This window comes from Typopeltis vanoorti, chromosome 14, assembly GCF_054136105.1.
Source record: "Typopeltis vanoorti isolate ZY-2024b chromosome 14, IOZ_Tvanoo_1.0, whole genome shotgun sequence".
Taxonomy (NCBI): domain Eukaryota; kingdom Metazoa; phylum Arthropoda; class Arachnida; order Uropygi; family Thelyphonidae; genus Typopeltis; species Typopeltis vanoorti.
The window spans coordinates 6,787,620-6,800,015 of NC_143562.1; the positions used below are offsets into that span (position 1 = coordinate 6,787,620).

At 37.3% G+C, this 12,396-nt stretch overlaps 1 protein-coding gene across 1 annotated transcript in view; it reads left to right on the forward strand.

Annotated features, from left to right (window-relative positions):
• Window positions 1-12,396, forward strand: part of LOC150099144 (uncharacterized) — a 177,476-nt gene that overhangs the window by 87,284 nt on the left and 77,796 nt on the right. Inside the window, exon 5 of the mRNA XM_090404267.1 lies at window positions 4,796-4,972. Within this exon, the coding sequence (XP_090260393.1) occupies window positions 4,796-4,972 (177 nt within the window). The remainder of the gene's footprint in view (window positions 1-4,795; window positions 4,973-12,396) is intronic.

The window sequence follows — 12,396 nt, forward strand, 5'->3', positions numbered from 1 at the left end:
GACTTTCGTAATTCAAAATAATAATAATATTATCATCATCATCAAACCTTCACTGAGTAAAAAGACTCGTCGCGGGAGGTTTCACTGTCACATGCAGAGTTCATCATACCGTGCCTTAAATACACTCACCACACTCTTGGTCAATGCACTGCAATCACTAACTACTTTTCATGCAGAAAACCTGCTCCTCACCTCTTTGTTCTCACTCTCCTTATATAGCTTCCGGGGATAACCTCTTTCTCTGCTTGTCTTCACCCATTCTATGCAAACCCTCCTCCACATTAACCTGGTAATAACCCTTTAACAACTTATATGACTCAATCATATTCCCTAATCCTCCTATCCACCAGTTTCTGCAAATAGCATTTTCTCAATCTATCATCATACTCAGCATTCCACAGACCAGAAACTACCTTTCAATTGTCTCTGATCATTTACGATGCATCATATTTTGGAAAACCAGTTGACCACGTGGCTTGATCAAAGCTATAATTTTAGCTATAGATATAATTAGCTTTAATTTTAGTTTGTTAATTTTAGAGTTAAAAAGAAAATAAATGAGCATATTTTAGCTTATTTTATTAGAACGTTTAGCACGAAATAACAAATTTGAGTTGTCAACACTTGCAATTAATGTGTCTGCCATCTGACGGCCTTAATTGTCACTAAAAGGAATACTATTAGTAAAGAAGTTTAATTTCTTATTACAATCAAACGTAAGTAGAATGAACTAGGCAAAGAATTGTAGAATTACTTTATTGTAATAACAAATGACTTATGCGTGAGGCTCATGTTGGAACAAAAATATTAATCCATTAATAAAACGGACTTAGACTGAAGTACTTGGTCAAAGATGTTTACCAAAGAGCTTGTGGAATTCTTAAAATCAAAGACATGGCTGTTTGGTTGCAGTGCAGTTTATTAAAATATATCGGAAAATATTGTTAAAAGAGACATCAAAGAAAATATATGTTCACTAAAATTGCAGTTATTTGGCTTACCAAAACTATTATCGCTTAACTTTATTATTCTGTAATGGCGTCACACTTCGCCTTCGATTTACATTAAATTGGAATTATCGTCTGCTGAACACTTGAAAGAATATTGCACACAATTGCATATTCCAAAGCGCCCTCTTTGTTTGTTATTTAATTCTGCCGATATTAATTATTCCATATGTAATAATAGAATTTTTGAACACGACAGAATTTCCATTTCTTTCTGATATTAATTACCTGCATATGTAGCTGAAGGGAAAAAAACTTAGCATTAAATGCAAAGAATAATCAGAGATATTCAGTGAAAAACAAAGAAAGGTATGAGTTTGAAATACGTTTTAAGCTTCCGATGGCTGAAATTTAAATAATAATAATAATAATAATTTCAGTCTTGCTAAATTAACTTTCAGTAAATCACTGCACTTTTAAATTAACTATTTCTCTAACGTCTTTTCTTTCTAAGTGATTTTTTTCGAAATTAGTCTTAATTTAAGAAACGTTTTTAATTATCTCCTTAAAGAGATTTCACACTATCCACTCCCCCAATGAACCCCTGGAGACACCACACAATAATGTCCTAGCGTACTTAAAGCCATCAATATCCTTGAGAGTATTATTCTGCAATTGTCAACAAAAATATAAAGGACGCTTCACGACCCAGCATCTGCTACGAGCCATACATTCTTTTTATTTGTTAACTGCACGTGTTTTTGACTGGTTTGCTACCGTCATATAGATACCCACTAACTCACCTTCGGTCGAAAAGCCCTGATCAAGATTTGCAACAGTTTAAAAATGCACGTAACCGGATTAGCCTTATTCATAAAACACTTCGAAAATGACGTCATTGCCTACAGAGGAGCAACGTTTGAAAATTCAAGGTGTTGATTAGTTATAAACAGTCATAATTCGTCTAAGTAATTGCATTTTCAATTTCGCCTTAATATTACTTTCTGTACACATTCTACTGCGTAATAAAAGTGTTGAGATTATCATAGTTAATAATTAGATGTATTAATTATCAAAATAACTATTTGTTGTATTTGTGTTAACGTTCATTATAAAACGAAGCATGAATCAATACAAAACATTTCATAATGCTAAAAGGACTTCTTGATGATGTATAAGAAAATTTCTAATTATAAATTTCCTGAGAAAATGGTAAGGCCAAATAACCTCGTGTGATTCTTGCAAAAGAGTCATGAAGGCACCTAATACGATTTACATTTGTTATTTTCATTGTCATTACCCACTCGACGATTCCGAAGGGCATTCTGAGGACATATTTTTTTATCAAAATTCCAAATCATTCAAAGTCTGGATGATGCTGTCACCAGGACAGTCTAGAAAACATTTCACTTTAATCCTCTTTTGTGGGTTGAATTAAGATTAAGTGCTATCCAAGCGAATCCAATTCTTCAAACAAACTACTCCGTGTGTGAAATCACTCACTAAGGAGAACGTAAGAGCTACTCGCGAATCCCTAGTGATTTTCAAATGATTGATTATTAGGATTAATGCGGAACTTGAATGGCGATTCTAACAAGCTGTAAGCAGTTCTCAATTATTGTCACATCCGCTGCGAGAACGGGCTCTTGTCACTGGACACTTTGAGACGGGGGACAGCAGGGAAATGTGAACATCCACGCTGCATGTAAGAGCAATCTCGTGCAGTTGGGGCTCTTTTCTTGACTCGATGAACACGAGAACAATGCCATTTTGCTGCGACTTGACAGTGGGCTTTATCAGGTCGCCTGCACGCCAGCAACCTCGCGATTTGTGAAAATATTACGGGATCGTAAGATGTAGCGACTTGTGACAAGCAGACGTATTGCTAATAATAACCCCGCACGAGTCATTATGTTCACAGCTGCTCCCTAATTGGCAACCTAAGCTGCGAAAGGGATTAGGGAATTGGAGCACACGAGATTTCATCGACGTCGGAATGGGGAGGGAAAATTGCACCCCTAGAAAAATTGCAACCCTATAAAAATGAGCTACCACCAATAATTTGCGTAATCACTGTATGTTTCTAAATAAAGCTCATCTGTTTTATTAACATATTATAAGGCTGTATGTTCCTATATCCTAAATGATATAGGAAATGACTTGAAGGGAGATGTTCAGCTGTTTGCTGACGATGCAAAGTTGGGAAGCGCAATAAGAAATCAAGCCGATGTTGAGAGTTTGCAGGATGATTTAAATAAGCTGGCAAAATGGGCAAAAGGTAATGGATGTCAGTTCAATCTGGAAAAGTGTCAAGTTATGCATTTTTTGGGGGTTAAAAGATTACCAGCTGTGTACCACATTGATGGAACGGTACTCCAAGAGATTGATGAGGCGAGGGACTTGAGGGTGTTAGTGGATAGAGAGTTGAAGTTCAATTCAGAGGGCATATTGTTAAGGTGTCCAAGATAGTTCATAGGATTACTTGGTTATTGAAGAAAGCACCAACATCCAGAGATAAAGAGGTTATTATTCCCCTTTATAGGGCGTTGATACTTCCACATTTGGATTACTGTGTTCAAGTCTGGTCACCTGGATTCCTTGGAGGTGAGGAGAGAGTCCAGAGGAGAGTGACCAAGTTGGTGAGTGATGTAAAAACTGCTCCCTACATTGATAGATTGAGAGCTTGTGGATTGTAGAGGTTGGTTGATAGGCGGAGAAGAAAAGATATGATAGAAACATTTAAATTACTAAAAGGATTTTATAAGATTGATGCAGGGGAAATATTTCATCTGTGTGATAGTGATGGACGAACAAGAGGTCCTCCCTGGAAATTAAGGAAAAGTGTGGTTAACAAGGGTGTGAAGACTAGTTTTTCTCTTGGAGAGTGGTGAAGGAGTGGAATGCAATTGCCTGACTCAGTTGTGAGTTCTTCGTCAGTAAATGTATTCAAGGAGAGATATCATAGATATTGTTTTGATAATTTGGGTCTCCCGTGATGAGTCTACGGACTCCATGGAGATACCCGAATAATAATAATATGGAAAGTACTGAAGTATTCAATGGCTCAATTTTCATTTTTGCTTGCTACTAACCCTTCGTTAGCCACACCTTTAATGAATCATCTCATGAAATATTGCGTCCATAAAAATATATTTAATTACCAAGCTTTTATTCTTTTAATATCTGTTAATTACTAAACAATTGGTAAAATAGCTATTTCATTATTTATTTAGTAGATATATTTGTGTAATCGCTTACACTATCGATTATTCATGCGTATTTTGTGTGGAAATACAATTGTGGATTACTGAGAGTAGAAATAATAAAATCAACTTCCTGTTGCGGCTGTTCTTTTAAGAGTTCATAAAAATAACAGCCTCAATTTTTTTGGATTGTTGGATGAACGCGGAAAAAGCACTAAAGTTTCGCAATATTTTTATAAATTGTGTTTCACCATACAATATTACCAGATCTCTTTCTTTTTTATATTCATAAGCAGAAAAACAAAATTAATTTGTGTAAATAAATAAATAAATAAATAAATTTGTAACAGTAGTTTGTGATTTATTTCATCGACTTTTAATTTTAGTTATAAATCCTATCAACAGACGTTTACGTGTAGATTGAAGATGATTTCTTTGATCACCTTTCAAATTCCAAAGATTGTCCATAAAATGCATTTGTTAAAGCAAGCCATCATGATGTAAAATCACTCTAACGAACTTAGTTTAAAATATTTCTGCACTAAAACGTTTTAAAAATTTCTTGAAGAAATTACTTGAAAAGATTTAATTCTTCTTGAAAGAGCGATATTTGCAGTTGATTAAAATAAAACATTTTATTTGTAGGAGAAACTCTTACGACCTTACCTGCTATCTTACCGCGAACTGCTCCGGAGGAACATCCAGGAGGTGGTCCGACAGCTCACCACGACCGATCACGCTTACTTTCTCTCAGTTTTGGACCTCCTGCAAGCCCCCACCTGCTCCGTGCTCGACTTCAAGAAGGTGGATATGATGTTCAAAGTGAGTGTTTAGCAAATCTTGACCTTCCAATGTTTTCATCCCACCCCGGTTATGATCTATTGTGGAAGTGGAGCAGCGTTCCTTTTATCGAGCCGCTAAGTCTCCCTCCCTCTCTGTGTTCACAGGAATCGTCAGTCACGTCTGTATTGTCGTTCTTATCATCTCCCGCTAGATGGCGATACCTACTCCCTCCGGTTTCAGTGGAGTCTCAAATGCGTCGCGGTGAAATGAATTTATTTACAAAGTAGGTCACTCTCTGTTACTTTGACAACAGATTTCTGCATCGAAATACTGTGTGTGTGTGTGTGTGTGTGTGTGTGTGTGTGTGTGTGTGTGTGTGTGTGTGTGTGTGTGTGTGTGTGTGTGTGTGTGTGTGTGTGTGTGTGTGTGTGTGTGTGTGTGTGTGTGTGTGTGTGTGTGTGTGTGTGTGTGTGTGTGTGTTTCTTCTTAAAGCCAAATTTCATCAGTCATTCTGTCAATCTCCCAACTGTGTGAATAAAAATGCATTAAAGCGCTGTAGAAGCACCTCGAATACCCTCATCTGCGTTTCGTGTTCATATAAGTAATTGTTCTGAAATGTTTGCATTAAAAGTGTATTTATTTTTACGATAAGGTAAACTTTATTCCTCATTTTAACTTCACTGAAAACTGAAATAAAGTTTCAGTAAAGAAGAGATGTTTGCTTCATCTCGCGCATGAAATTCTTTCTCGCGCATGAAATAAATATTTACTTGCACTTATTCTGGGGATTTACCCAAGCACAATACGTAATGAAACGTGCTGATGACATGAAGTCACCTTTTGTAGTATCCTTAAAAAGGAAGAAAAACCAGAAAGTAACTCACCCACTAACAATTTTAATATAAGAGTTACTAAAGACTCCATTGTTCTGTAAAATGCTAAAAAAAAGTATTATAAAGTTGAAAGTTATTTTCACTTGGTTATACTATAAATTAAAGATGCCAAGAAATTATATTCTCAGTTTCATCCTTTATCCGAGTGTAAGCAAACAAAGTTTGCTCGTGAAGTAACTTCACGAATGGGCATCTCATGTATAGAGGCTAATGTGCATGGCGTTAAGAATATGAGCTTTGCATTATGGGATAATAGGGCACGTGAAGTTACTTCGCGTGGAAACTTTGTTTGCTTACACTTGGATAAAGGACTAAGAACGTAATTTCTTGGCATCTTTAACATTATAAAGTATTTAGTCAATCACAAGAGCAGACAAGATGATGGTTTTACAGTAAACAATTTAATGTTTATGAAAGACCAAATTTCAACTCAGCTCTTGAGACACCAATTTTTAACGTAGGCGAAAAAAAACTCGGGAAGTCCTGCTGTCATCACACATGCTTTATTATACCTCGCCTTAAATAAGTTCCCCGGCTCCGCACTCACCACAATCTCGAGCAGTGCATTCCAATCATTCACCAGTCTCCGTGCAAAAAAAACTGCTCCCCAACCCCTTGCTCACAACCTCCTTATACAGCTTCTAGTAATGACCTCCTGTTCTCTCCTTGTCTTCACTCATTCTATGGAAAACCTCCCTGACATTAACCTGATAATAACCCTTTAACAACTTATATGTCTCAGTCATATCCCTCCTCCTCTTCCTCGTATTAGCCAGTTTCTGAAAATTGCATTTTCTCAATCTGTCCTCACATTCAACATTCCAGAGACCACAAACCACCTTAGTCAATCCCCTCTGGACTCTTTGCAGTACATCTTCACCTTTTCGAAAACCTAGCGACCAAATCTGTGCATAGTAATTCATATTTAGCCAGAACAACGTCTTGTACATGGGAATTCAAACATCCTTACTTCTACAAGTCAGTCCTCTGCATCATTCCCATTATCCGCTGTGTTTTCCTTACAATTTTAGTAACATGTTCCCGAAATTTTACGTCTTTGTCTACAATCACTCCCAGATTTCTCACATCCTCTACCACTTCCAAGATACTTCCACCCATTGTATACTCTATATCCTATCTTTGCTTCCCAAATTTCAAACCTTACACTTTGCAACATCCAATTGAAATCTCTACTCATCTGCCTATTTAGCCAGTGTATTCAAGTCTTCTTGCAAAGCTACAGCATCTGCTCTACTCCTGATAGCACTCCCCAACTTTGCATAATCTACAAACAACTGCTATCACCATTCAGACCTCTCCAAATATCATTTACATACAAATTAAGCAGCAATGGACTCAAAACAGACCCTTATGGGTACACGACTCATAACGTTCCTTCTCTGGGATATCGCTTCTCTTTAGACAACTTGCTGATACTATCAGACAGTCAATTACCAATCCAGCGCACTAATCTATTGTCTAGTCCCATCCGTCCCAATTTTACCAGCTTGGAATTCGGCAATCTATCAAAGGTCTTTGCAAAATCGAAATATATCACTGTGTATGCAACATCATTATCCAATGCATTTGTCACTTTATTATAAAAAGTAAACAGATTGCTAAAACATGATCTTCCTTTCACAAATTCATGCTAGTTGCCAAAGTGTATTTTCTGTTATCAATCCAATTCTGAATCTTAGTCTTGACTAAACTCTGTAGACTTGAACCAGAACTCCAAAGTTAATTTTAGTTATGGTTAAAGAGAAACACAGACTGGCTTATAATACAACGCTTCAGTCTTATCACCTTCCTTATGAATCAGAACAATTTTACCCTCTTTCACTGCTTTGCAACTTGACCCAGTGCAAGACTCAAGTTAAAATTGTTATGTAAAAGCTGTTGTTAACTCCACGAAGCATTCACTCAAAGCAGGTGGTAAAATATCTTCAAGTGCTCCAGTCTTATTATCATCAAATTTCTCCAATTTCTCAACTACCTCCTGCTCACTTACCAACAGTTCTTCATCCTCCTTTCCCACTGAATTCAAGTTTCTGCATGATGTCACATATACCTTTATATATTTCTCATTCAATATTTCAACTACATCCTCCGCAGCGGTTATCATTCCTCCGGTTTCACCAGTCAATCCCATCCTACGATAAGCATTCTTTCTTCTACTGGCTACATATCGAAAATACTCCTTAGGATTTTTTTTTCTGCTGCGCACTTTTTCCACCCTTTTCAAGCGAGTCACTTTCTTCGCTTGCTCTTTGTACTCCTCGTGCAACTGGTCGTTATAACCACTCATCTGGTGCTTCTTCAATAATAATACATTCTTTTTCCAGATTGGAAATCTTATCTCTTAATTCATCCATTTCACACCTTCTCTAATTACCGTCTTGATCTTTGGAATACATTCTGATATTGCCTACACAAAATAGTTCTTGAGTCCAAGCAGCATTGATATCCTTTCCAACTTGTTCCTCATTCCAAGTTATTGCCAAAAGCTGTTTCCTTAGCTTTCATAATTACCAGCCTTATAATTCCACATATATGATTTTCTAACAGAAGTCCTCATATGACTGGCCACCCTGCAAGTAATCACCCCCATGGCCACTCTCAGCAATGGTGGAAGATCTGACCACCCATTTATAATAACAATGTCTGATGAGATGATCAAATCCAATATCATTCACCCTCGTGTACCCTCCTCGTGTAACACGTGCATGAATGCTATCTTTATTATTTTGTGCCTGTTATTGAAGATTAGTATATTTCAAACAAATTGGTTGGAGTCCCATATTTTCAGTTTAACTCAGATAACCGAATACTTTAAAATAATCTTTACAAAAGATACAAATACTTTAAAACTCAAATTACCATAATCAAATGTTAACTACATCAAGATATACCGCAACATTGGTTTAATGTTGCGGTATTAAACCTTAGACTTAGCAAAGCTATTAGCTCGGATGGCATAAACAAGAAAATTCACCAAAATCACTTAAAAGTATGTAGAACTCAGAATAATGCTTACAACATTCACACGTAACAAATATTAATAAATTAGTACCTATAACAGCATTACTATGATCCCCCAAAACATCAGAGTATAACATTCAGCCCATTCTTCAAGACGCGACATCATAATTTTTGTGCATCTTGAATTACCCTCAAGTGTACTCAATATTGAAATGTGGAATTTGCAGTTAGGAGGAGACTATAAAATCCTTTACAAAAACAGACATTGAACAGTGAACATTGCAAGCTTCTCAAGCATGTCTTTCCTTCAAACTCACTTCCTTTGCATCGCAAGACTTATAAACCGATACATATTTGTGCGTTTACCCAGTAAGAATAATTTCAAGAGATAATCTGCATATTTCGTGAAAAATTGAATAGGAATGCATCCACACGAAGCGAGAAAGCAGTCAAAAATAATCAGAGGCGATTTCCTCATCTGAGGCGTGTGTGAGTGCGCGCGCACAGTATATCCTTTTAATCGCATCTCGCTCAAGTTTCCACGTGCTCATTAAAGAGTCTGATCGCCACCTTTAAAGCCTCCTGGTGCAGGTGTGCGTGTCTAGTCAGGAGCACGTGCCGAAAGTAATTGATGCTGATTAATGTATCGGACACGGAGACCGCCTTGTGTTCAGCAGTTAAAATGCCCGCGACTCGACGAAAGCCACCCGAACTGCAGACTCCCATTAGCATTGGCGTGTTTGATGCAAGTATTGTGACTTGGCGACACGCGACCAAAATTATCCTCCCGAGCGAATTTGTCACGCTGTCACCTGAACGGTGAACGAATTTGTGTTTGGCAGAGAAAAGGGAAGTTCCCACAGGGTGGGGGGGTGAATGCTTGTAAGAGAATCAATGCGGACATTTTTTGTGGTTAACAGTAAAATGGAACTTGAAATTGTGAAGTCACTAAAAGATGTCCTGCATCTTATCTGTTAACCGAGCGATCTTATCTGTTTCATCTGCCTTTTCCGATGCAACCTCTTCGCGAAAGAGGGAAGAGATTAGGATTGATGAAGCACAGATCGACTTAGCAATACGATGTTATAATCGCCTTTTATTCTCACTACCTCACGATACGCAACATGGAATGAATGTCGAGCAGAGAAAACCCTGTCAAAATATGATAAGATTTCAGAAAAATATAAAAACGCGGGTGCTGAACATGATAGAGAGAAAAATTCGCACATAGAGCGAATGAATCATTAATTACAGCTAGAGGTGACACCCTATTAGCGAAGAGATGCTGTCCTATGCGGCAAGGATATTTCTCCATCGGCATCTTAAAAGTCGACGATCCGCAAAGCGATGTTCACGACACCTTGTGGAAAGAAAAATCAAACCTTGTGATCAAAGAATCCATTTTTCTAGGATCGACGTCCCCGTCAACTCCCTTTTTTCCCAATGGTTGTTTGTATGAAAAGCAAATTCAGATAACCGTTTGAGAAAAGGTCTTCGCTAATCGTAAATGAATCCTCTGACAGTCTCCTGTTGTTCTCCTCATTAGAATGTCCCTGCTTCCAATCAGTCAGAATGTGGGATAATGAAACTTGGCGATGGAGGATAACACAGAAAACAGAAACACAAATTAAACAGCGTTTCTCATGCGAGTGTCCGTAATAAAAAGGGGGTGTGGGAGCCAAAGAGACGCGTCAATGGTTTTGCATTTGCCTTTGGATACTTCTTTCTCTAATTCACAGAAACACATCAAAGAACTCTGACATCAGGAAAAGAGAGAAGGATACTAACAGTGCCAGCTATTAATAGTCTTGAGACACGTGATCACTTGTATTTGAAGCCTTACTGGTGAAACACTGAAGCCATGCTACACACGGGAAAACACTGCAATCAATTTTGTTGCAGCCGATCCACAAATATCTTCATGAATTCATTGAGTACCACAACGGGTGACGATTAATAGGAACTTCATCTGAAATACTGAACTAATTAAACACGCTGTAGAATGACGTGGAAGGTTTATTACACGCTACTGTTTAAGTAGCATGTAATGAACCTTGTCCTATGTATGTAATAGAACGAGTCCTATGGTTGTTTGAAAGATCTGAGTTTGAATCCAGGATATGGCCAGAGGAATCTTATTAGCTGTTTTGATTCAGATGGTGAGATAGCCGGTCTCATACGTGAATGAAGAGTTTTCTCTCGTATCGCTGGTTTTTCGACCCTCCAAACACGCAAACTGCCCTCGTGATCACACATATCTACCGATATTGGATGCTGACTGCAAGGTGGAACATACGGGTGATCCCTAATAGTCAAACTCCTGGATACAGGACTCTTTAGTAGGATAAAATGGGCAGATTAAGTTCGACAAAATCACAACATCGAACGACAAAAGAGTTTTTCAATTCCTTGAATTTCAGGGCTTCTAAAATAGCAAACGTTGAGATTGAGTCAATGCTGTACCTTTTCGAAAGCAACAAATGCCTGTTTGTAACTAAGTAACTAAGTATTCGTTTGTCTTTTCAACGATTTGTCTCATTACATAACAATGTAAAAAACATAATGTTGAATTTTTTTCTGAATCCTTCTTGTTCTGGATTAGCAAAAATCTAATTTCGTTTGTATTCAGTTGCTAATGATTTTTGTAAAAATGTCGTATGTTGTTAAAAGGAGACTGACAGGGCGATAATTTTTAATAAGAACAACATTATTCCCATTCTTTGGTATTCTCTTCTTAACGTAAGCATGACTGCTTCCCCATGACTGCTTCTATCGGTATGAGATACCGATAGAAGGTATCTCATCTTCACCTTTCCACTACTCATGCATCCAATGCATTCTTTGACTTTTAATCAGTGTCTTTCGCAACTTTTGTTAATAACAATTTTTGATTTCACTAACCTGTGGTCACTACCTGTATTGAAACTATTTATTGCATCTGTCTTGGACAATATACAGTATTTTCTATTGGATAAAATATTATCAGTTTCATTAAACACCTGTCCATGTGCTCTTTCTCATTTCCATTTCAATTTTTTGAAGAAAATATTCATTATATAGAGGCTCTGCTTCTAGTAAATTCATTAGTCTTTCTCTGTTTGCATTCCTCTGGCTTAGTCCATATTTTTCAATTGCTGCTAGACGTGCATCGCTTACACCTGCTTCATCATTGAAGTGTCCTATCAAGGTCGTAACGATCTTGTGGGACCCAACTACTCCAGTTTAGTAGTTGGTCTAGCGTTTCATAAAATGCATCTATTTCTTCATCTGTTTGGTCTGAGGTTGAGGCATAAACTTGTATAATTCTTAATTTCTAACGTCTATTTATTTTAAGGTAAAGTTCTGCAATCCTGCCTGTGACGTACAATATCTCTTGTATTTGATCTTTTATGAATTGATTAATTAGGAAGCCAATTCTTCATTGGGATATTGGGCTGTCACCTAACTATATACATAGTAGACGTCCATTCTTTAGATCGATACTATTTCCACCATCTTCTTCGAGTTTCACTCAATTCAATGAGGTCTCATTTCATCTTTTCATGATCATTTCAAGAAACCAACTGGTCAGTGAGTTACAATTATTCA